General features: G+C 26.8%; 3 protein-coding genes across 5 annotated transcripts in view; 1 reads left to right on the top strand and 2 right to left on the bottom strand.

Annotated features, from left to right (window-relative positions):
- The window catches only part of Ars2 (arsenic resistance protein 2), a 56,184-nt gene extending 52,223 nt beyond the window's left edge, over nucleotides 1-3,961 (bottom strand). For both annotated transcript variants that reach the window (XM_067283891.1, XM_067283892.1), the window contains exon 1: nucleotides 3,846-3,961. The gene's annotated coding sequence lies outside the window, so the exon portion shown is untranslated. The remainder of the gene's footprint in view (nucleotides 1-3,845) is intronic.
- Nucleotides 3,962-4,745: 784 nt separating this feature from the next.
- On the bottom strand, nucleotides 4,746-7,296 carry LOC136986303 (epoxide hydrolase 3-like). Its single transcript, XM_067283800.1, has 6 exons — nucleotides 7,029-7,296; nucleotides 6,833-6,957; nucleotides 5,647-5,753; nucleotides 5,430-5,571; nucleotides 5,168-5,304; nucleotides 4,746-5,104 (listed from the first exon to the last, which is right to left on the bottom strand). Exons 1-6 carry the CDS (start codon nucleotides 7,233-7,235, stop codon nucleotides 4,833-4,835), a joined length of 990 nt encoding a protein of 329 aa, XP_067139901.1. The 5' UTR covers nucleotides 7,236-7,296; the 3' UTR covers nucleotides 4,746-4,832.
- A 7,095-nt stretch (nucleotides 7,297-14,391) lies between these two features.
- On the top strand, nucleotides 14,392-26,023 carry LOC136986371 (phospholipase A and acyltransferase 1-like). 2 transcript variants are annotated; one of them, XM_067283899.1, is made up of 3 exons: nucleotides 14,392-14,881; nucleotides 25,272-25,461; nucleotides 25,573-26,023. In XM_067283899.1, the coding sequence occupies exons 1-2, from the start codon at nucleotides 14,480-14,482 to the stop codon at nucleotides 25,455-25,457; spliced, it is 588 nt and encodes a 195-aa protein (XP_067140000.1). In that variant the 5' UTR covers nucleotides 14,392-14,479; the 3' UTR covers nucleotides 25,458-25,461; nucleotides 25,573-26,023. The 2 variants fall into 2 exon arrangements, with proteins under 2 accessions (XP_067140000.1, XP_067139999.1); XM_067283898.1 differs by having other exon boundaries at nucleotides 25,272-26,023.
- Nucleotides 26,024-26,221: the final 198 nt, after the last annotated feature.

The raw sequence follows: 26,221 nt of genomic DNA, 5'->3' as shown, positions 1-26,221 counted from the left end.
TTTTAATCGATGATACTTTTTAATTGTCTTCTAGATGCTCTACAATTTTTAGACAAATACAAAAAGTCCTATTAAAAGGCTAAAAGGCTACTTGTTAAGTACAGCATAATCTGCTAAGCTTCAGGTAACTTTAGCTTATTGTTATAATTAATACAGTCATCATTACATATATATTCACGTTTCAATGTTTTTAGATATGTTTTGTCAAACACTGATCTTATAAGTCTAGCTTTGGACCAACATATTATTATTTCCATTTTTGAAATAAATTGGGCAACAACTGTTTTGTTTATTCTTTCTGATATCACAAATGTGTTCTTTAATTCTAGTTTGGATAGGTCTACAGGTAGAATTAACATAAGATCATATTTTATTACATCTAAGATCCATAAATAGTATTTCATTACCCCGGTACTCCACGCATGTTTAGTTTATCCTATCCATTGTTCAGTAGCTTAAAAATCATAGATTTTGTTGTGTAGGCAATCTTACCAGTTCAAGCTCTTAGTAATCTTTGTGTAGAAGTTACAGAGTATAGGTTCATATTCTACAACAATATAGGCTTGCCTAATCTATTTACTCTCTGGCTGTTCTGCATCCTTTCCTGTAAAGCTCATGACAATCATTATAATCATGCTTTACCAATCTTCAATTCAAGTTCAAAAGTACCAATTACATGTGTGTACATCTTGTTCTTTAGACAGTTCATTTTCAAATTAGTATAATACCTGATGAAGATCTTAGAAGAGCAAAAACAGTTTTTTTAGAGAAATAACCTGCTAGTTAATTAGACTGGACATCCTAAATACAAGTTTGAAAAGCATTGTTTCAGAATACGAAGAATAATTTCAAATTATAGGTTAGATAAAGGAAAAGGTTAATTTAAACCAAAATAAGCATTAATTCTAATTTTGGCCACTAGACATGCCACTTTACAACTTTAAATAGCATTAAAAGCTTTATAAAAAAAATTACCATTAGATCTTTCTGGTTCCCTCTCAAGGTACTAATGGTTAGAGGTAACAAAAAACAGAAGATATTTTCAGGGGAGTTTTCTCTTAACTTCTATACAAAACTGACAAATATACTTTCAAAAATATACAAATTTTGCTATCAATCAGATCAGACATATTCAGTGTATAGTTATTGATGCATTGTTAAATCTGACTTAATCAATCTAAAATAATATTTTTTTATCAGTTTTTCAAGGATGTATTAATTTCAAGGAAGTATGTTAACTTCTATTTTACTTAAAATATCTGAATGATCAATGTCTTAAATGACTTACACTATCCATATTTTCAAACAACAGTTTGACACAATCATTAGGAACAATCACTATAATACAGTAAGACCCCACTTAACACTGATTCGATATAACACAGTCTACTCGAAGCCTAAGAAAAGCTCAAAATCTACACTGATTCAAATTATCGCAGCATTTCATTGATTATTCCCAAACACGAACCAATCAGCAAAAGGTGGCAATTCATCATAGTGCTGTACTTTCTTTAAATTTATGTTTGTTTGGTGCAATTTTGGAAAAAATACATAACATCATGGATGCCATAGGCAATATCGACTTTGCTTGGCAAGAATTAACTGATAACTGCATGAATGAAATGTGAAAGAAGTTATGGCTGACGGTATCCAAGAATTCTCAACAAGGAGACCATATCGCTGGGTTGACCAAATTGTCAACCTAATCGATACAGCAGGACAAGATGTAGACGAGCAGAACATTGAGGAGTTACTGTAGGTTTCTGTTTAGAGCCTTACCAACAATGACCTTCAAGAACTGGCAGAACAATGAATTCGTGTAGAACTGGAAAATAGTGATTCTGAAAACAAAGAACCCAAAGAATTTCTCTACAGATTTCCTTAGTAGAAGTTTGGTAATGATAACTGAAATCATTGATCAAATTGTAGCAAATGATCCAGATTTTGAAAGGAGTGCAAAAGCAAGACAAACATTTTAGATGCAATCTCCTGCTACCAACATTTGCTTAAGAAAAGAAAAAAAAAGCAACAAATGAAACTACATGACTATCGCAAAATACAAGAATTTCAGAAGAGCCAAGGCCTTTATCACAAAAAATGAACTTTACATTTCTATGTGCATATGTTTGTTATTTAACATATATTATTATGCAAATTAATATAAAAATAACTTAAAATTAAAGTAAAATCTGTTTATTTTTGGTTCCCCTTTCCCTATTTACTCTGTGTTAAAATGACCTCGTTTAATGCTGTTTCATTTAGTGATTTGTCGTCTAGGAATGCATCCACCACAAAGTGGGATCTTACTGTATAATACAAATCTAATACAAAAACTTTTCCTTTATTCACAATTTTATAAGCTATTATCAAAATTTGGAATATACTATACACAAATTATGTAACTGTAAAACTTAACTCTTAAATAAATAAATAATGAAACTATGCTATAACTGATTCAATATAAATTAAATATAACAACAAAATAACACATTAATTCATAAGTTTTGAAAGATGTTTAAATAAAATGAATGTTTAATAGTTTGGAGTATTTAAAATATAAATAATATTCCTAAAATGTAGTATAAAAGTCAAATAATAAAGTTGCATGAAGTTTTAGTAGTTATGTTTGCAGAAAATTAAAAAATATTAAAAACTCTTATTAAAGTATACAAGTTTTTATTTTCTTTTACAGTGAATGTGTTGTAGCACATAAAACATTAAAATCATAGATTAAACAGAAAACTGATGAAAAATTAATTTTCACAAAAATTTTTATGCTTGCCAGAAACTATTAAACTGTCAAAACCAAAACTGACAGGAAGTATCACCATACTAAGCTTAAAATTTTTGTTTACTAGCTGTAAATGTAAAAATATCCAAATCTGGCTTAAGAAAAACAATTTACATGTAACAACATATGTACAAAAGTGCAAGTTGTCTGAAAGTTAAGGGCCATCTGTATTGCATTTCAATAATAAACTTTACATGATTATATTTGACCTGTCAGAACATGATCATGGTAGCAATATTTATTCATTAAATGTATTGATTTTTAAATTTATTATTTCATTTAATAACAATATAGCAAAACCATAGTTGATTTCTAAAACTGTAACTAAATATTAAATGATTACTCTTTTGAAAAAGGATTTGATATGAGCATAGTTTTATGGTAACTAATCAAACATTTACTTAATCAAAACTCTACTTAAATACAAATACACATATAATAGTCTTATACGATTACGACGTACAGATTAAAAATAACAGCGATTCAAAATTTATATTTTTTATAACTAATGATGCTAATGTGTGTTGTAAACACGCAACCATCACTTCGACGCCATGTTTTAAATGGAAAAAACAATTCCCAATGTGAGAGTGCTAATTTTTCCTCTTACCTGCATTAAGAAAATGTACATTATATTTAAAATATTCGTTGATAATGGTAGTAAAAAGTGCGATAACAATTGAGCGTAGAGCGTGGTTCCTCGCAGCTTAACTTCATTTTTCAAGATGGCGGCGAAATGATGGTATCGTATACTACAATACCTCTTTATAAAAATATATATATTTTGATCGGTATTATTTTTAACTTGCACGAAGTAATCACATAAGACTATCAAACAAGATCTTTATCCACATTTCATCATTTATATGAATTTAAATTATAATTATAAAGTTAAATAAATAGTAAGACATGACATGCAGATTTAGGCTTAAAGAAATCACTTTGTAAAACGGCGGTTATAGATAATAGACTCATTGAAATTGTATTTGAATCAATAGCACTATAAATTTTGTGTATAAATTCACATACTAACAAGATAGAAAATGAATAATACCTTTTTAAAAATATATAATGTACAACTATATATACTCTACACAATAGCGCGAAAACTGAAAGAAAGAAAAAACGAATTCACGTTCGGGAAATTATACGTCAAAAACGTTATAATAGCCAAAAATCCTAAAATTTTAAATAGTAATTTTTACGACATTTATTTATTTTTTATTTATATAATAAAAAAATATTTTAATCTAAAATATTCTTTAATTTTTTAATTATTTTTTTGTAAATGGTATTATAATTGACTTTTTTTTAAAACCCTGTGAGTATTAAGAGGGCATTTTTAGCAAGTTCATTATTGATTCGGCCAGGGCTACAATTGAGGAATTAGGCCTGATATATTTGGGCGGATCATTATCCGAAAAATTCCTGGGTTTTTCGATCCGTCGGAATACAATCCCGGGTCCTCCAGAGCAATAGGCTACCGCTTTAGTTACTCGGCCATCCGGCTGTCATTACAGTTTGTTAAATGTAGAATCTGCTTCGTTTGCTTCAATGTCCCTTCTGCATATTAATGAAGAGACATTTTCAGACCGGTTAGCCTTTAATGTGAGTGTCAATGCGAGGCACTAGCAAATTAAAGGCTATACGGTCGTTATAATTATATCCATTATGGAATATTTGGTTGGTATTAAGGATTCCACTTACTGCTTTGGACTACCTAGGATCGAATCAGTAAAGCGATTCCATGGATCCTATATCGATTTTTCATCAGCAGTCTGTCCCAGATATGTCGGGCCTCGTCCCTCACCACCCGGCCTTCCCAGTGTGGACTTGTCTACACAGCGTAGAGAGTTTGAAAAAATCAAAATATAAATAGCAAATTTTGCAATATATAAGAATAACAATTTTTGAACATCGAATTTTATATAGACTTTGAATTCCAAAAAAAAAAAAAATATACATAGGACTTCGGAAATCATAGTGATAAAACATATTAATTTATTTAATTAAATATGATTCTAATTCCAAAATACATTTTTTATTTGTGCAATACTTTTTCCGTTTCTTTTAAAAATTTAGTAATGCTAGCATTAACAATTTCTGGTTGTTCGCAATGTACCCAATGACCTGCATTTCCAACTCTTTCAGTACGTAAATCATTACAATATTTATAATAATTCCTCATACATGTATAATAATCTAAAAAATCGTTTTCTCCCCAAATAATTAGCGTAGGAAGCGAAATTTTTATTTCTTTATCGATTTCTCGTGATTTCATTACAAAATGGTTCATTCCAATCATTCCATATTCTGTAATATAACATTTTGCTGAATTACAAATAATTTACTATTTGCGTTATAAAATACATTTACCTTCTTTACAATAGGCTTCCATTTCATTTAATATAATATCTTTATTTTCATTTTCCTTAAATATTTTCTCCATAAAAAATATTCTTTTAAGAATTATAAATAGCTTTAATACAATTGGTATTTCAAAAGTGATCCACCTTGAAAATTAAAGAATAAGTCTTAATATATAAATATCAATTTATGACAGAAATATTAGATGTAATAATTTAACAGATTACTTTATGAATATGCTAAATAAAAATTTTAAAAATATATTTTTTACCAAGTATTCGAATAAATTAATGTCCCAGGAAATGGAGCATCTAAAATAACCAATCTGTTTACGACATCTGGATGATTCTCAGCTAACGTACAAGCAATTATTCCTCCAAAACCGTGTCCTACAACAATAGCTGGATCTTTTGCTATGAATTAAATATAATTAATTTTTCAACAAAAAAAATTTAATTTCATAATATTTAAAATAAAGTATACCATACCAAATAACGTTATTAGTTCTTCCATATCCTCTACTAAATTAATAATGGAAACATTTTTATTTGATCTGTCTGAAAGCCCGTATCCTCTTAGGTCAGGAATTACTAGCCTAAAATATATAAATTGACACCATTTTAACTCATAAAATATTTATCTTAGTAAGTAATTTGCATAACATAATCATAAATCTTATAATAGAAATTTCAAGTTTAATATTCTGTAAATTTTATTCAAAAAGTATCAGACAAGTTTAATGTAAATTTTATTGCTCTCAGGTATCCGGGATCAAATCCAGACGGATTGGCAAAACCGCAAGAATTTTTGTCTCGAATATGTTGGGTTTTGTCCCTCAATATCCAGTCTCTCCATTGAGAGATTGGCCGAATGAGATTGATTAAACATGAACTCTTAATACCTACAGAGCAGGGAGTTATAAAAATCATGTGAACATGAACACATCTCAAATCCGCATCTAAATGAATATTGCGCTTCTAATTAATTAGTGCAAATATGCTGATTAACTGAATTTTATGTTATGATTAGCCTTTGTAAAATCACCAATATATAGTATGTAATTATGTTCAATATTTTTAAATATGGACGTATGCAGAAGAGAGCAAACGAGACATTTGCTCCTCCCGGAAAGTAAAAACTTCACAAATTAAAATCGTAAAAGTGATTGAAAACCTTACACTCTCGACCATGGGACACTTTGATGTAACTACTCTCACTTGTGAAAAAATCCAAAAAATTAAATAAGTAAAAGCTTTGTTTCCTCAGCACGACAAAGTGCAATTTATTAGACACAAGGCAGTTTTTTACATTCTTTATTTATTCATTAGTTGATACGCATTTCGGGTCTCTGGTCTTAAGTCAACTTTTTATTCTGTTGTTTATAGTTTCAAATATATCAATTAATTCGTACATTATTATTATTAATTTTTTTTCTGTTTCCTCAGCACGTGTGTGCTGAAGAAACAGAAAAAAGTAAATAGAAAGACACGGTTTCAAATTTATTAGAAAATAAAACTTGTTGATGTAATTATTTGTCTCCAAGCTTTGTCCTCCTGAAAAATTTCGCGGACGTCTATGCTTTTAAACATTTTTAGAGTTTAATATTTTTTCTTATTTAATACAATTAAAATTAGTTTAAATAAGCATTGCCAATATTCAATAGTTTTAAATTACCAATAATTTTCGCAAAATTCTAAAATCTGATTTTTCCAAACATGCCAAAATTCTGGATGTCCATGAATCATCAGCATCATTGGATTTATTTCATCTCCAGAAGTGACATAGTGCAAACGTATACCCTAAAAATTTTATTTATCAACCTATTATTTTATTTATATAATTTTATTTTAAAAATAAATTTGTGTCCTACTTGATTTTTGAGTATGACAAATCCATTTTTTCCTAACTTCTGCTCAAACAAACTTAAACAAGAATTTATACTTGAGTAAGTAACTTCTGATCTATTCTTTAGACGCCTTTTGCAAAAACAGTAAATAATGTGATATAATATTAAAAGGATAATTAACGTTATTGCATGCCAAGTGGTTTCGTCATCAAAATTTATCAGAATATTCATTTTTTCAAAAGAAAGCGAAAAGAATGATTTAAAAACATACAGTAACAAAGTATTATCAACGTAATTGTTATGTATTGTTCTTAATGGTATTTGTTATTTAAAAAATAGCGGGCTCAGCTTGTTTCTGATGGCTGATTTATCGAATCGTTTTTATTACTAAGTTTTAAATTATAACAATTGTTCTAAACTATGGAATGCACATGCTTTTTTCTAGGATGATAGAATAAATACATTGTACTCATTATATCATCAAACTTTGATTACATTTAGAGCAACACTCTCTGCATGCTATTTTATTTTTGTTTTGTTTAAAATATAACTGAATACTATCAAAAAACTAAAAAAAAAAAAAATTAATTCTGTTAGAACAAGATATGTCCTACGAAAAGCAGCAAGGTGTGCTTTAACGAAAATTATAGAGGCTCAAGAATTTTATACAAAACAGAGCGCGCTGTTTAAAAAGTTTGAAAACCACTGGATAGACCACAAAGAACGTGTTTTTATTCTCTTCGAAGTAGTTTCCGAGATTTTTAATTACGTGAGAAGCGATACTTTTTCAGAAAAAGACCAGTGACAGCGAAATCACGACAACGGCCGGATGGCCGAGCGATCAAGATGGCAGCCTACCGCTCTGGGAGACCCGGGTTCGGATCCCGACGGTTCGATAAATTCTCAGGAATTTTTCGAGGATAGTTCGTCCGAATATGTCGAGCCCTCGTCTCTCACCATCTGGCCACTCCATTGTGGGCCTGACCAAACTCATAATGGGCTTGCTAAAATAGGCCCTCTTAGTTCCCACAGGGCGGAAAGAGTTTAAAAAAAAAAAAAAAAAAAAAAAAAAAAAAAGCGAAACTATGACCCGCGCAACAATTTCAAAGTATCCGCATTGAAATTTTGTAAAGTATTAGTTAAAAGTATTTAATTTTAATTAATAAAGTTTGAATGGTGAAATTATTTATATTAATCTCAAGTGCTAATTTTAAAAAATGTACATAAATGTAAACACAGTAATTAATTTTCGTGAAGTCAGGCATATAAATGCGATTTTATATGATATTCCATTGTTGGCCGATAAAGATTCTGAAGTTATTTTTAAAAAACTATCAGAATATATATACAGGATTGACGGTCGATAACGATTCTGATTCGGCTGGTGTAGCGACATTTATCGCGTACACCAGCCAAAGACGTCTCAGCATTTTTGCTGTAGTAAGAATAATAAACATGTTTTCTCACCCTGTTCGTGTCCTTCCTTTCTTGTGTTTTGTGTCGTTACTACCGTGCCAGGAAAGGTTTCCGACCATGCATTGCTATGTGATTTCCCATCATCTAGGTCAGGGGTCCCCAACCTTTTTGTATCTAAGAGCACATTCTAAAATACCGGCCGGACAGCGGCCACCATTTATTTTTTCAAGGTGAATTTATACTTGGACATAGTTAATAATACATACACATAATGTACAGAAAACATTTAATTCCAAAAATGTAATAAAACATCTACAAGACTATAAACAATAATTTTTACAAAACAAGTAATTACTAAACAATGCATACAAAATCTACAGAGTATAAAAATTCTTTATAAAAAATATATCTGAAAGTACATGTGATTTTTGGCATTGCATTTCATTCGCCATTGATTCGTAATTAGGAGAGTATGATGATATTCCTGCTCGTAAGCAATCGTCAAGGTGTTCATCTGTAAGTCGTGATCTGTACTTTGATTTTATGATATTCAGAACGGACCGGTTTATTTCATTTCAGGTATAGGAAATTTGGTTGGTGAAGATTTGGCGGAGGGGAAAAAGAGATTGGTCGCATTTCGCTTTGTGCTTTTATCTATGTTGGACGCCATTTCTACTTTTGAGTGGTTAATCATTAAAAATGAAAAATACTTTTACATAGCATTTTATTAAAAACCGAAATATTTTTATTTTTATCGTGGTCGCACAGCGGCGGGCACACGTAAAACGATCGGCGGGCGCTATGGTGCCCGCGGGCATAGGGTTGGGGACCACTGATCTAGGTGTACTCTATCTCTCCTGAAAGTTTGTAACCGCTTTACTGATACACTCTGTATAGTTTACGTGCCTAGTTATTCCTACTGGTGGGGAATGTGAATGAAAACAAAGTGTAGCATCACCAACTGTAACGTTCATTGACTGCGAACTGCACAACACAACAAGTATATACAAAAATACAATAAACATTATTTTTATTCTTCATGCAATATGATATTCACAAATATCATTCACATAAAAGAACAGTTGTGCTACTCATATACATGTACTGGTACATTTATAACTCAATGCAAAACCTGGCATTCACTCTCATTCACAATTTTTGAAATATCTGAAATTTGTTGTACTAAGTCTCAAACAGCTATTGAGATGCTCATCTCTCAGTCTGTTTCTATAATTGTTTGTTACGAAATTCATATTTGAAAATAAAGATTCACAAAGATATGTGAATGGAAAACAGAAACTTAATTTAATTCTTTGCACTACTTTGACTAAAGGAGGGTATTTTTCCATAGGAATCAATTGCAAATGTCTCGACCATTCGCAAGACTTGATATTCAAGTCATTGTTAAGATTTATTATTTCAAGCTCTATTGCAGTGTTTTCTTTTTTAAATTAATTTACTATTGCTGCTGATAATACTCATATCTAAACTTGAAAATGAAAATGGCACAAACTCACAGATTGGTTCAAAGATTTTAAAATTCTGTTAATCTCTTACTAAATTCCTGTTGTATGTCTACAATTATTCTTAACTGTTTCTCCATCTCCGAGTATGACTAAACGTTTTCTTCTATTTAATTCTTTAAGCATGAAAGTGCTTGTATTGTTTTTCTTTGAGATTGCATTTCCACAACTCTTGTTTCTTGGTAAATGCATTTACTGCAGATATCACGTTCAAAATATTTTTGTTTTTTCCTGGCAGACTTAAATTTAAGTTGTTCAAACGATCTGTTATATCAGTTAAAAATGCCAAGTTTTGTCGCCATCTTGAATCTCTTAATCAAAGTTGCAACTAACTCATCTTGGTTGCCTTCATTTATCAAAATGATAATAATGCCTGGTCCTAGCTTTCAGAAGCATGAAAGTATTTTCCCTCTATTAAGCAGGTGAACTTCTGTATAAAACAGTAATATTTGCCATACCGAAGTTTCATCACTTCCATCAAGTCCCTGAACAGTCTTCTTTGCAATGAGTAAGCTCTTATTTTGTTGATTATTTTAACAGCAGTTTTCATAACCGAATCCAGTTGCAAGAATTTTTTGCAGAAGGCTTGCTGGTGTTGCATGCATGCAGTGATAGGAGAGGAAATCAAGGAAATTTCTATCTTTCTGACAGAGAGCTAAAAATCCATTAAGGCAGCTGGTGAACAAGCAGCACCGTTAGTGATGATACTAACAAGCTTATAATTTAATATTAAATTTAATTTAAAAACGTCAATCAGCAATTTAATACGACATCACCACAACAGCAGGCTGCAATTTTTAATCTTGTTTTTAATTTATTTAATGTAAAATATATGCTCGCTGTCTCAAAATAGCGATGTCTAGCCCTGTACATCATACTTTTCCTGTTAGCAATAGAGTCAGGGTGTAATCTATCAAACTATCAAACCCCTTTCAGAGGAAATTTGAGTTAAAATCACAAAACTTACAGGCCAGATCAGAGGTTCATATATAGTTAATCGGGGTTTCCCGACTCTAAGCTTCCAAACTTGGTTTCGGTTTTCATCTATATAACACCGTTATCGAGATTAAGGAAGGACAGACAGACAGGCGATAATGGGAATCTATAGATCTACAAGTTTTTTAAATTGAAGCCAAAAGTATTTAACTATTTTGTCATGTTTACAATAGCTCTTAAAAAATAGAAATAATTTTTAAATTTTGGTAATAGTAATATAGCGTAAACTGTAAAGGAAATTAAATATGTTTGCTTACATTAAATTCCTTTCAATAATAATTACAGAACATTTATTCGAAAAAGTTTTTTAAATGTTAACACTATCATGCTATAATTTTAATTACATCTGATAACGTTGTGTGTAAAGTATACAAGCTGGCAGACATTTAAAAAAAATTCATTACATATGCTTATTTATTCTCGAAAGCGCTTCATCTGATTGAAAATGATATTTAAACCTTTATTTATTATAATGGATTTAATTAAATATAGGAATTTAAATGGAATTGTGAATGATGATGTATTGTTGTCAACGTATTTTATTTCCACTTTATTTTCTATTAAATTTCCTTCGAATTTTTAGTGAATTTCATTACTTACAATTTGCATTCTTTACCACTTTTTGTTTATTTATTGTTAACATATTTCTTGTTTATTACAATTTATTCATTGTTTACATCTAATATATAAAGTTGAAAGTTAGTTTGTTCAGTGAAACTTTTCAGGAACCATTCTCTCATTCAGGAGGATGTCAAAGACTATGTTTTGTAAAATTAACTTCAACCCCCCATCCGCGACAAGTCCCCTTTCTATCTGACCATCGGGATAATGGCATTCGAATGGAAAATTACTTAATAAAAAGTTATAGGCTAACAGAAAATATGTTTTTAGGGGGTCCTCGAGGGTGCCGGGTTTAAATATTAGATCCATTTTTTGCGAAATCATCGATTTGCTGATTATCATTTGATATTCGACTGTGAATGGCAGCCTATGTTAGAGTTGACATAAGAAAACGTTTGGCTGTTCTAAATCATCTCGTGCACGCGGAAGTCAACAACTATTTTCTGTTGAAAAACGTCAATTCCTGTTTACCTCACCAATGAAATCGCGCCATTCCGTACAATCCGAATATCTCCTTCTTAGCAAGCACAAAATATGCACTGGGGGTTTTCCAGGGTACCAAGCGTGAATCTTTGGTCCGTTTTCTTCAGATACTGTTCATAATGTAGAGTATATTCTGTTCAGTCTATAGGAATAAATATATCTATAATAATACATCTATATCAGATATAATGTTATGCAAATCACATGATTTATCGTCACGATCATTCGTAATTCTAAAAAAATAACATAACGCATTCTTCCAGTAAAAATTTTAATTATAAATGAAATTAAATCTGCTGAAAAGTCAAGTCTGTATAATGAAACCGTATGATAAAACTTGTTTAAAAATAACAAATACAATAAAAATTCTTCGTTTTTCAAATTATCGTTGAGATTGTATTTCTTAAAATAAAAAAAAAAAAAATATTTTACAGTAATAACGAAAAATTTCGCTTAGTTTGAATTCTCTTAGTCACGAATATCACTTAATTAGGATTGCATAGAGGCACGCGAAAGAAAACAGGAAAATAAAATTACTGTATTTCTGAAGCCCTGGAGCTACATATCGAGACCTCGCGAGCCGCAGGTTGCTCATGATTGATATAAGTCATCACTTATAATTTATAAAATAACTTGTAACATAAAATTTATGCAAAGTATAAATAAAATTTAATTACAAATTGGTTACAATATTAAATTTAAACTATTATGAATTATTGAATATTTCAGTTTTTTTTTTTTTTCGTCCTGTGGGCAATAATAGGACGTTTTTAATTACATCCGTAGTGGGATCCACAATGGGTGCGACCGAGTAATGAGAGATGGGACCCGACATATCCGAGACAAATCACCCATGAAAAATTTCTGGATAGTTGCTTGCCCGATTATTACAGTCAGTGGCGCATTATAACTTTATGGGACCCAGGCGAATTTGAATTAGGGGGCCCCATGTACAGTATTTTCGGGGAAATATCTGGAGATGATATTTTCTTATAAAAGATTTGTTTGGGCTCTCTGTTGGTGGGGTCCTAAGAAATTGCATGCCCTTTTGTCCATAAGATAACGCACCACTGATTACAGTTCAAATAAATTGATTACAGTTTAACTAAATTAATTATAGTTTTTAAAAGCACGTTGTAATGAAGTACCTTAATTTTTCATTACAACGATAAATGCAAGTGATGGCCCGGTGCTTCCTATAATCCGGACAAAATTACGAAAGGAAACTTGAAATTCTTGCGACCACTAGACTAGTTTACTAGATAGCCACAGATGACATTGTAAGTAGAGCCGCTTATTTACATTATTTACACTCTACTTGTTGGTATCATATCGCAATGTTTTGATATGTGTCTAAGAAAGAAGAGTGTCAGTCGGGGTATCAAACGTAATTTACATTTAGTACTTATTATTTCAAGTTTCTAGCTTACTTTTTTGCTCCAGTATATTAAAAATAGTGTCGTATTATGAATTGAGAACTGGATTATGATTTTTAAATATTTGGTAAAAAATTAATTTTGTTTTTTCTTAATATACACAAAATGCACGAATTGAATCATTGTAATATTTTTGAGGTACAGTACATACAAATACGAGTCCAAGGACCTGCTAGTCTTTTTGAGAAGGACTTGTTAATCGCGATATCTCGAATAGATCCCTGCTAAAATACGGCTACAGATGTTGTAAGTAGTTTACATAATTATTAAAGTTTCGTTATAATTTACGCTCTAATAATTATTTAATAACTTAATAATATTTAAAAAAGATGAAATATATTAATCTGTCATGTTCAGTATTAAGTTATATATTGTAATTTATCTGGTTTTTAATTAAATAAATTCAAACTTTTTATATTCCGGTTTTAAGTCTTCATATTTTTATAACTATGTTTATTTTATTGATTTAATCATTTAATGATACAATTAAACATTTAATTATGTTTATACTTCTTAGAAATCAGGTATTAAGTCCGTTTCAAATCTCTTATTTCGAGCGAATGTAAATAAATCGTTAAAAAAAGAAGTAAGAAGATACAAAGAAATCCGATTTATATGTTGATTTTTATCTTAATATATATTACAGTGTCTTAATTTTATGATTTGTAAATAATATTATTTAGTACTGTTTATATATGGAGCGTACGATTGTGTTATTTACTCATCATTAAAATCGTAAATCGTTTTCCAAATACGAAGTCACTAATAAACTTAGTAAAAATTATTATTTATATTTAATTAATAATTCTATAAAAATTTGAGGAATAAAAGTAAAAATATATACGAGATACGTTTCATTTTTTTAGAATAATCGATTCATTCAGTCTTCGATGTCTATGACAGTCACGTGGTCGATGTAGCTGTTGGTTGTATATTTCTTAGATAATCCGGATTTCGCGGAGTGAGAACTGAGAAGAAGTTTTGGGTCCGAATGGTCTAAATGGAGTTCGACTGCACTAATTACGGTTTGAGATCGTTTGTGCCGGCGACAGATTTTCAAGCCGAAGTAGGAGATCTGATAGAAATTGATCGTACATTATATTCTGACTGGTGTTTGTATGTTGGAGACGGCAACGTGGTCACGTTGACCGGACAAGACATTCCGACAAAACATGTCACCGTCAAGTTAGCTTCCCTGGTCGACGTTGCTGGAGTCAGTGGAGTCAGAATAAACAATAAAGAAGTGCCAGCCAAAGAAAAATCTCTTCCACCTCTTCCAGTCGATGAGGTATTACAGAGAGCATTGGCTGTGATCGGGACTAAAGTCAATTATAACTTTTTAACCAAAAACTGTGAACACTATGTAACTGAATGGAAATATGGCCGAGGATGGAGTGATCAGGTAAAATAAATACTATCGTTTCTTCCATTTATTTCTAATATCTTTTTTTATAATTTACGTGCAAGAATTATGTCAGCTCTTAATATAAATCCTCTTAATAATTATATTAAATTAATTGCACGATGATGATGCTGTGAGTAGCGGAGTACTCGTGAATTTCACTCGTGATAAATTGATGTGGTTAGAGAAAGTGATTAATAAAAACGATTTTTTAATTATTTTAATTGAAAAGAATGAATAAACAAATAGATGACAATTAAGTAAAAAAGTATAGAATTTTATAAAGTATCAAAACAAAAGGAATTGTGCATATATTTTATTGGTATATCTAAGGTAAAACTTGTGAGATAAAGTGCAGTAAAATGTTAGAAAAATTGAGTGTGTTCTTCATAATCCGTCAGCATTGCTTTCAATTTTTTCTCAAACTTACTCCATCACGTTCTTATTGTGATATGCAAGAAAGATAGTTTATATCTAAAAATTTATGAAAGGGTACAATGTGTATATCAATTACTTAAGCCATTTAAATAAATTTTAAAATAATGAGAATTTCTAATTAATAATTATATACAGTAAAAGCAATTTTAACTTTCGGCTGTTCAATATAATATTTTTTAATTATAGATATTACAATAAACTGACGAGCATCTTTTATTATGATATATTGGTCGAAATGTTTTATATTAATAAGTTTTTTTTATATTATTGATTTTATTGTGATTTATTAAAACTTTGCATGGTATAGCTCGTTTCGTGTGCAAAATTAGTTGAAATTTTAATCTTTATTGAATGCTCGAGAACTATAGTAAACATGTTTTTATACATTAATGGCTAAGAAGATGAATTTTAGCAAAATAAAAGATGTCAAGGGCTATTTTGATCCATATATCAGTTTGTTTAACAATTAACCTTATATATTTTGGTGTCAGGGTAACTCTTGTTTTTCTTTTACGAAAAGAAAACATTTAGTATATTGCATTATTGTAAGCCCAATTACAACAAACAAAACTGAGATAAATAAAATATAATCTACAATTTATTTAGTAGGGTCTATACTAATGATAAAAAAGGTGATAAAATAATTTCTAAGGATTCTCATTATAAGGATTCTTTTAAGCTATAATTTGGTGAAATATTTCTGTATGTAAATAATTCTAACATTACGTGGTTGTGCTAATTACAGGAATAATTTTATTACATTATTGAGGGCATTAGATAAGATTTTGCTTTTTTTAATGTACTAATTACTGGTAATAATTCTCAGAAAGTGCTTTCTAAAAAAAATAAATAGAAAAATAAAAGTCACAACTTGCATTATTATTAAAATATTTTTTATGATTGATATGGATCCAATATTACATTATTATTATTATTAGCGTATTTAGCTATAAAATAACTTTAAACTATCATTTGCCTAGTTACTTTCCCAAGGTCAAAAGTATAGAAGATAAAGATAAAAGTTATTAAGGATTGTCAATGTCATTGAAATTCAATAATTATTTGAAATAATTTTATAAATACAATGCAATGAATAAATACAAATATCAGAATTGCATAAAAATGAGTTAAAATACATTAATATAATATCTAATGTTAATGAACAAACTTATTGAATGTCAAAAGTTAAGAAAATAACATTATTATAATAATATAATAAATAAAAAAATAAAAGAAATAAAGTTTACTTTGTATGAGAAAAATATAAAATCAAAGCAACATCGGTTGAAAAGTCAGTAATATTTTTTAAATGATTTTGTTACTTTTATAACAATTTGCTTAAAAAAATTTAAATTATTGTTAAAAAAGATGCAATTAAGTAAGAATTCTATATTAAAATAATAATAAAATTTAATGTATCAAGCTGACAATATAATTAAATACTTGAAGGTGTTTAAAGTGTATATCATAAATTATATGCATAATTACTATAGTTTATAGAAATGCTATCATCATTTACAATATTTTAAAATCTTTTTTAAAAAATTGCATGAGGGATAAATAGATTTTGTATCTGATTAATATTGCATGACAATCGCAAATCGTTTAGTTCTCCGAAAGATCAATAAACTTCAGTTATTTTTGAACAAAGAAATATTCTGGATGATAATCGTATACTGTCATTTTTTTATTTAATTGTAAAAATTACTTGCCTACTTAAACTTATTAAACTGTCTTAAATTAAATATTACAAATTTGAGGATGATAAAAAATAATTTAGGTTTCAACCATCTATATTGTAATTTGTGTTTGAAATTTTCTATTTAAATTTTTATGTTGCAAAAAATCAATATTCCAATCTGTTTGTTATAGAAAATTGTAAATCATATCTTTGACTACTTTTTATGCTTTTAGATCTATATATCAAATTTATATTGATTCGATAATATATTAGCATATTGTTTGAATAATTCTAATCAATAAAAAAAATTGATATAAATTTTTTCTAGCACTAGAATGCTGAATGAAGATAGAAGATCCTTATCTAAATTTTTTAATATTATTTTGCTACTAATGTTGTGCACTTAATTCCAGTAATGGTTTTGTTTATATCTGGAGCTTTGGAAATGATATTCAAAATAAAAACTGGACTTCTGAAGGAAAGATTGTTTTGTAACCATAAACAACTTTAATATCATTTCATGCATATGTTATTTAAATATTACATAGCTGGAGAATATAAAATAAGAATACACATTTAGCATTGGATTTTTAAGATGGTATATGTCATTAAAAATATTTAGTAAAGGTACTGCACTTATAGGAAATAAATAGATTGAACAGTATTTATTATTAGTTATGCAATCAATAATTGGTTACTATTCAGTATTCAGCCTATTTTTCACTATTCGGCCAAATACCAAATATTTAATCACTATTCAGCCAAATACCGAATACCTAAAAACAGGCATAAGAAATAACAAAAAACACAGTAAATTAATCATTTTGGTAACTTATTAATGCTGAACATACATTTAGAGTTTGAGAAAGTGCAATTTTTTGCTTATTTATCTAAATATCAAAGAAAAAGTAAAATAAGTTATTTTTTTAAGCGATCAAAAAAAAGTAACAAATTGAATGAAAACTACCTACTTATTATGTAGTTTAGTCATCTATATACTCGTATATAAAAGAACAAGTCCTGAGAGGATAATTAACACAGAGCCAAAACTACTGGTGCTAGAAACTTAAAAATTTGAGGGTGTGCTAAGTAAGGGCCTTTTGTAAAGTTTAGGTGTGCTAAGAAAAGATTTTGAAATTCAACCCTAAAGGGGTAAAAAATTTGTATGAAAATTTTTACTGCCTGAGCACATTAGATCGAAACTTAGGTCATAAAATGTGAAAAAAAATAATAATTAATGATCTGTAAAGCGTTTTTATGAAATCATCCCTTATTATAAACTTGAAAATTAAATTAACTTTTTTGTTTCATTGTACAAAATTATTTAATCATAACTGAAGTTAATAAGTGGTAGGTTATGGTGCAGAAAAATCAACTTTTCTGCATTTTTTGGGAAGTTTTCATACGTGCGTTAATCAAGCCGAATAGTTTGGCTGAATATTCAGCTATTTGGCTGCACTCCTAGCCGAATATTCGGTATTCGGCCTGAGGCCGAATATACTATTCGTTGCAACATTATTTATTATATGTCTTTTAACATTGACGTGCAGCTTGCCATTGTCTTTACAGTAATAATTTGTATAGACAATGCAAAATAGCTACTCCTCTTCTCTCACTTCTTTTTCTTCTGAATATTTAAAATAATTTTTCTTTTAGTTATTAATGCTGTATAAACTATACACTTGATACTTTAATTAAATTTAATATATTTATTAATAAATATTAAATGTTAATAAATTGTTGAATATTTATTAATAATTACTCATTTTCCTCAAATTTTATATTATTAAATTTTTTCTTAATTTTAAAGCAGATATATTAATAATTTTTGAGATTTATTTATAATTATTTTTAACATATGCTTAAAATTGTTATTAATTATTAAAAGTTAAAAAAAATAATAATATTTTTGGAGAATTTAATTCTTAAATGATTTTTTTAATACAGAAAATTACATAGGCATGATACTTTTTTCATATAAAATTAGTAAGGTTATAAATTATGGACACAATGCATTAACCTAATTTTTAAACTAAATTCTGTTCTGCTGCTTCTTTTCCCACACTTTCTTAACTAGTACAGTTTTATTGCTTTAATTCTATTTGTAATTCTTATCATATAATCTTGACATAATAATTCTTTTTTACTTGATGTCTTTCTGTCATTTTTTTCCTAATAAAATTGATTTTCTATTCTTATATATAAGTTGTATTTAATTATTATTAAAAAAATTTTCTTTTTCATCTAATTTAATTTGCATGCTCGTTCAATCATTTTCCTTTAAACATATTCAGCTAATGCATCTTTCTGTTTTTACATGTACTGTACATCTCAAATTTTATATTATACACTACTTCAAATTCTTGCTGTAACCTATTCTTTATATTTATAACTAATTCTTTACATTTAGAATAAATATTAAAATATATTGAGAAGATTAATAAAATACATTATACTGAAAGTTATCTAAATTTATTTTTTACATATTTTACTAATTTTCATGAAGGTTGTTATTATTTTAAAAATATTATAGTAAAATATTGAGAAATAGCAACTTTTTAAATTAAATTAAAGAACCATATTTCTTGATTTTTAACCACTAGTAGAGCCATAATTATGACCACTTCAAAGATAAATTTTGTGTGAAGATTAGATATAAAATTATTTGTTTAGTTTTTGTTACAATAAAAAAAAATTTATATTAACTTGAATGTTTATATTTTGAATGAAGATATTGTAATGCAATTTTATGTAAATTATATCCATAAGCTGCATTTAAATAAAATTGTATATTCATATGTAAGATATGAATTTATTATAATTTTTTTTAATATTCTATAAATACAAATGATATATATATTTCAGATATTGATCTTTTTGGTAAGATAGTCTTCATTAAGAAATTACATTAAAGGGAAAAATAATGCATTCATATGTAGAATTATTATTATTATTATTTTGTGCATTTTAGATATAAAATATATTCTTAAAAAATTTGCTTTAGAAGCATTACTATATTCAAAAATATAAAAATATTCTATATCCACTAATTTTTTATTATACTACTTCAAAAAAATTAAAATATTATCAAGAATACTTGATTGGGCTATAAGTTGAAAAAATTGTAGACCTATAAATTCCCATTGTTGTCCATCTGTCTTTTCTTAATCTTGAGAATGGAATTATATAGATGAGATCCAAGACCAGATATGGAAGCCTTAGGGGCAGGAGGCCCTGATTGACTATATATGAACTTCCAGTTTTACTAGAAGTCACATTATTTTAATTCAAAAGTTTTCACCTGAAAGTAGTTAATAGATGATCAGCATGACTTTATTGTTAAAGGAAAAGTTTGATGTACAGGGGCAAGATACTACTAATTTGAGATAGAGAACATATGTTTTAAATGAAATAAATTAAAAATATGGTTAAAAATTGCAGCCCAGCAATGTGATGATCTCACAATAAATAATTGCTCGTGTTCAGTTTAAGTTTGTATGAAAAATTTATTACTATTATTTAATTATTCAATTAAAATTGCTTGAATAATTACATAATAAAAATATATTTTTATTGTATTTTTTTTGTTATATTTATTTCATCAGTAAAATCAGCATTTACATTTTATATATGAAATTTATAAGCTCTGTTTTTTTTATCCTATATTTCAAGTAATAATATAGATTATTAAATAAAATTTTTTATCTAAAAATGTTGAAATTCAATTTTATTGAATGTATTTTATTTCTCTTTGCTTTTTCTCTTTGCTTTTTGTAAATTCTAACTTTTCCAAGTTTTCTTTATTTCATACAGCCTTTTTTCTAACAGATTTTATTTTTCTGAATTGTAGAGATTGTAGAGCTTTGTTTGAAAAATTCATTCAGTGGGAAGAGTAAAGTTTTTACTTTACTCTTCCTGTTCCTTAGAGAAATAAATCATAAGGATTTTATATTTTATATTTTTATCCCAATTCTTTATCTATAAATATTTCTGGAGTAAATTTATCAATAAAATGATTAATAGTTTTTGAAGCTAAAGTCATTAATGGAAACATACTTAAACAGTAATATATTTTAAATTGCTTTTTAAAGTATTCAATATAATAAGTGTTTTATTTCCTTTGTTAGATTATAAATTGAATTCGCTATTTGTCTATAAATGAAAAACAAATTACTGGTTTCCGAAAGTCATTTATCACAAATTGAAAAGATAAAAAATAATTTTAGACTTATTTTTAAACAATTTAAGGTAATTACTCTTACTCAGATATTTAAGATAATTTAGGTCTTTAACTCATTATAAATGTAATAAAGTAATTGTTATAACAACAGTAAAAGAAATTCATGTTTTTTTTTTTTTTTATATATAAAAGATTTTGTAAAAGCTGAAAAGGATAGTTTAAGATTGTATATTACAGCTAATTCTGCATTTTTATTTCTTAATGACAGTATAATTTATTTGGAAGAAAATAAATAAAATATTTTGGAGAATAAATATAATCAAATTATGACATATTTGAAAGAAAAATTATTCAATATGAATTTAAGTTTAGTGAACAATTTATAGTATCAAAAATATTAAATAAAAATAAATGCTGTAAAATTAAAATTATGAATCATATCTTTCATGATTCATATGTTTTCAATTTGAAGTCTTATTTTCCTGAAATAAGAATAATTTGTTGTTTTAAACATACTGAATTCAGTTTTAATAGTTTTATAACACATTAATATAATAAATGCACTTGAAATATCAATATAAATAACATACATAAATTAAACTACAATTAGTTGTGTTATTTGTTTTATTCATATCTTATATATTATAAATACAGACAAATAACTAATACAATAGAAATGCATTTATTCATTATTTTATTTCATATAATTTATTCTTTTTAATACATAAACTTGTTGTATTATGAAAATTGGTATGCTTTATACTTTAAAAAAAATTATATAATATAGCTAATAATTAATTTCTAACTAATTTCCAAGTCTAAAAAATAAAAATCATACAATTTTCCAGTATAAACAGAACTAACTTGTTTAACAAAATTACTTCTTCAGTATTAAATTAAATAATTTTATAATTAAATTTAAATATAAATGAACATTTTTGACCTAAGGAATTGATTATGTAAGACAGGAATTGGATGGGATAATGCTAATTAAATTAATTTTTATAATTTTAAAGCATAATGCCCATTAATTACATAAAGATAATTTAATCATAAAAAATAAATATATATTTTTTAATATATTTTTCCACCAAAAATGTTTTCAATAATATATTTTATTTACACACATTTCTACAAATGCTCATTTGAAATTATTTTTAACAAATATTAATAAATAATGCAATATTTATAAACATCTAAAAAGCTGTATTATTATTATTATTTATTGTTTGAGAAATAATGCACTGTTTACAAAAACTCTACAAAAAAACAGTAAAATCATCTTGATAACTTATCTTATGAGTGGACATTTAAAGTGATAATTTGAAGGATACATCAGTCAAGTAGTTCTACAACTCTAATTTTTTCTGGTTTTATAATCAGCTTGTTTGCTTATGATTATCTTTACCCAAATCTGCTATGAACCTTGTTCACTCTTCATTTAATTCATTGATTACAAGTGCATTGTATTTAACTCTTTCAGTGATACTGTAATAGTTTAGATTATTTTGTGGAAAATAAATATAATTATATATGGTGTACATTGTATGTATGTGTGTGTGATACTGATAAGAATTTTGTGCTATTAATTACTTTTATTTCTGATGTTAATTGATTAATAGAAAAATGCAGATTTATCAATTAAAAATGTGAACAATTTAAATTTAATTACAAAAGTGATATGAATTTAATTAGAAAACTTATATGTGAATTGTTATTGAGTGAGTTAAAATTACAAATTAACAAAATCATTTGATATTTTAAAGGCCAATATATTTTATATATATGAGATCAATAAATATCATTTAGTGATGTAAAATATTGATGCAAGTAAATATTTAGTTAAGTTTTATTAATAATATATTGTTGGAATTTTATTTGCACATTTGTTAAAAGATATTAAAATTTCATACAAAAGTAATTTTACATAAATGTTAAAATTAAATTTAAAGGATGAGATATAAATATTAGATGGTTAATATTTATTTAGTTATATAAAGCTTATTTAAATTGCAAATGTAGTCAATTTAATATCATGATATGAATAATTAAAGAACTTTTATATAACGAATAATTAAATTCTTTAATATCTTTAATTATGTTTAAGATGGCATATAAATATACATTTCAATATTATTATAGCAAAGTTATTTTTTTATTTTTAAGTTATAAATAGAGTTGCATTAATTTGTTATTTGAGATTTGCTCTTTAAAAATACAAAATTAGTCTTGAACTCTTTATTGTTGTTATTATGTTAAGTATCACTCAATGGCTTTACAAATTATTAATATTGTTAGTTTAAAATTATAATGAATTTGATAATTTGGATTTATGATAACTTAGGTTACTGTATTTATGTTTTAATTTTTACAATAATATTGAATGATTTTTAATAATAATAATAATGTATTTTGGATGAAAGTTAGTAGAATCTAACAAATATCCCTGTAGGATATTTGTTAAATTTGACTAACTTTCATCCAAAATACTAACTGAGTACTGGTAAGTTTTTTAAATACATACTGTATATATATTTACTAAAAATGCATGACTCATTTAAGATAAGTTTGTTCCTGTAGTGAATACATATAAACATTAAATAAAGAAACAAGAAAATTTTCTGGCGAGAAACATCTATTTTTTAATGTATATTTCTACAACTACTGTTTATTCTACTAAATTATATCATATATTTTCATTTTATTTATATTAGAAATTATTTTATCTGATCTTGACTTTGTGATTTTATTCAGTCAGTATAGTAAACAGACAAAATGTCCTTGAAAAATTCTTAATTAGTATGTGATTTTTTTTCTGTTTATCATAAATAAGTTTATACAAATATCAAAATGACTTTACATTTAATTTATAGTTTATATTAAAAATTACAAAAACCCTTGTATCTCATCTGTTTATTTGTTAACTGGGTTGAATTTTTTAAACTTCCCCTATTATTAAAGGTCCAATTTCTTAATTTAACTTAGTGGTGAATTTATCCTTTTTATCAAAAAACTAAATATTTCCATTCTTTCTTTTTATACATATTTTTAATATACCATTTAATTTCAAGTACTAATATATATTTTCTACTTTCTTTGTTAAATGCTTCTTTGTTAAAATCATTTTTTAGTACTTTATTAAGTAACACATTTAAATTATTTGATTAATTAATGATTTATTGATTTAAATCTGTTTACTGTATTTACTACTATTTAAATTTTTTCTTAATAGATAAACAATGAAACAATGACTTAATCATAGCTCATATTAAAAATAGAACATTATGAATTAAGAAATATAAATTTAATAAACAATGTTCTACAAATAAATTAATAATAAAAAATTTTGATCAAAAGCAGTTATTAATTATTAGTGCATGTAAATTAATATTTGATATAATTATAATTATTATATATATGTTTTTTCAACCTGAATTATTGATATTCATAAAAACAATGGTAGTTAGATTTTGAAATTTATCAGTATTAAATAAAAAAAATAAAAAAACTGGTAATACACCTTAGAGTAAAAAGAATAAGATGGTTTTAAGATAAGCTTATTAATATTTAACTGTAACTGTTCTAGGTAAATGGTAATTTAAGGATATCATTTAAGTATTTAAAGATTTTATTTCTAAATTATTTAACACTGAGTCTGATGCCAAAAATAGATCTGTTTTTAGTTCATAACTAATCTGTTCTATAATAATTAAATAGGAAACTGTCTATGTTTATTGGTTATTATAGATTAATTTTCATAGTTAAGAATTTTAATATTTCATAATAAACTAATGTGATTGTAGCAACAATATCTTTATTGACGTTATTTTGATTAGATTTCCAAAATTTAGGTCAAAATTTTTATCTTATACGATTAACTTATGGTACTCCTTTTAACTATTTTATAAACTATATTATATATATTGTTAAATGATATGGTATTAAATAGAAATACTTTTTTTTTATAATGTACTTTACTAGTTTAATTTGTTTTATACACACACTTAGAATAATTTTAAAAAGTTTCAAAGAAGTAAAATAGTACTAAATTGTTATGTTTAAAAATAATTCTGATATAAATTTATTTTTAGGCTGCTACAACACTAAGTGTCATGAAAACACTTGCATCAGATCATCATACAGGGCATAACTTGCTGGTTAATAGTTTAACTGCTGTTTTGAATTCCCCTGGTTCTCCAACTGCTAGATCACCACCAGCTACTCCAACTTATAACAGACAATCACCGAGGCTTCAGAGGGCTCAACCGAGCCTATAGGATGGTAAATAACCAATATTTAACATTCTGGCACTTTGTCAATAACTTCTGTTGTGATTTCTAATGTTTTATTTTCTTGATGGCAATGTCTACAACTTTACAATTCATCCAACAGTTTCATTCAGTTTCATCACATGACAGCTCAAGGTCCATCCCACAGTGTATACAACTGCATCTTTATTTTGTGAGCATTTTAAAATGTACCTGCTATAAGCATGAGATGTCAAGTAATCATTGTGATTTGAAACGGAAAAACACACCTTTTTATTTATAATAAAGGTGATGATGATGATGTTTTCATTTTTCATTAAATGTACAAATATTTGTACCTATGAGTTTGAATAGTATTAAGCATCAGATGCTTAAAGATTTCTTAGATTATTTTAAAGCATGCTCGTACTAGTCTGCATGATTGATATTTTATAAATTTTATTCCCTGTTAGTGATATAATTAGTCATTTTTTGTAAAGAAAACAATGTATTTGAACCATATGTCTTGGACATAAATATTGTTGAATCGAAATGAGTTTAATTATAAGCAAATAAAAATATTTGTTGTCATAAAATGTGATGTTTTTTTTAACCAGATTTTTAAAATTTTTCTACTTATAATTTAGACTGATTTAAATTCATATAAAAAAAACAAGGAAATTATTATATCATAATAATAAGACAAATATTGAATATTTTAATAGAGAAATACATAGCGATGATGATCACATCTTTAATATAGACATTTTATAAAGTTTTTTACCGATATTCGT

Source organism: Centruroides vittatus, unplaced genomic scaffold (assembly GCF_030686945.1).
Source record: "Centruroides vittatus isolate TY-2023 unplaced genomic scaffold, ASM3068694v2 scaffold_1015, whole genome shotgun sequence".
Lineage (NCBI taxonomy): Eukaryota > Metazoa > Arthropoda > Arachnida > Scorpiones > Buthidae > Centruroides > Centruroides vittatus.
The sequence above is the reverse complement of the archived record's forward strand: the minus strand, read 5'-3'. Positions and strand labels throughout refer to the sequence as shown.

What these genes read in the sequence shown, in the direction of transcription:
- LOC136986303 (XM_067283800.1), bottom strand. Translation starts at nt 7,235, where the DNA reads ATGAATATTCTGATAAATTTTGATGACGAAACCACTTGGCATGCAATA. An exon ending in TTGTCATACTCAAAAATCAA is followed by an intron (nt 6,958 to 7,028) that starts GTAGGACACAAA and finishes TAAAATTTTTAG; the next exon opens with GGTATACGTTTGCACTATGT. An exon ending in AGAACTAATAACGTTATTTG is followed by an intron (nt 5,572 to 5,646) that starts GTATGGTATACT and finishes TTTAATTCATAG; the next exon opens with CAAAAGATCCAGCTATTGTT.
- LOC136986371 (XM_067283899.1), top strand. Translation starts at nt 14,480, where the DNA reads ATGGAGTTCGACTGCACTAATTACGGTTTGAGATCGTTTGTGCCGGCG. An exon ending in GCCGAGGATGGAGTGATCAG is followed by an intron (nt 14,882 to 25,271) that starts GTAAAATAAATA and finishes ATTTATTTTTAG; the next exon opens with GCTGCTACAACACTAAGTGT.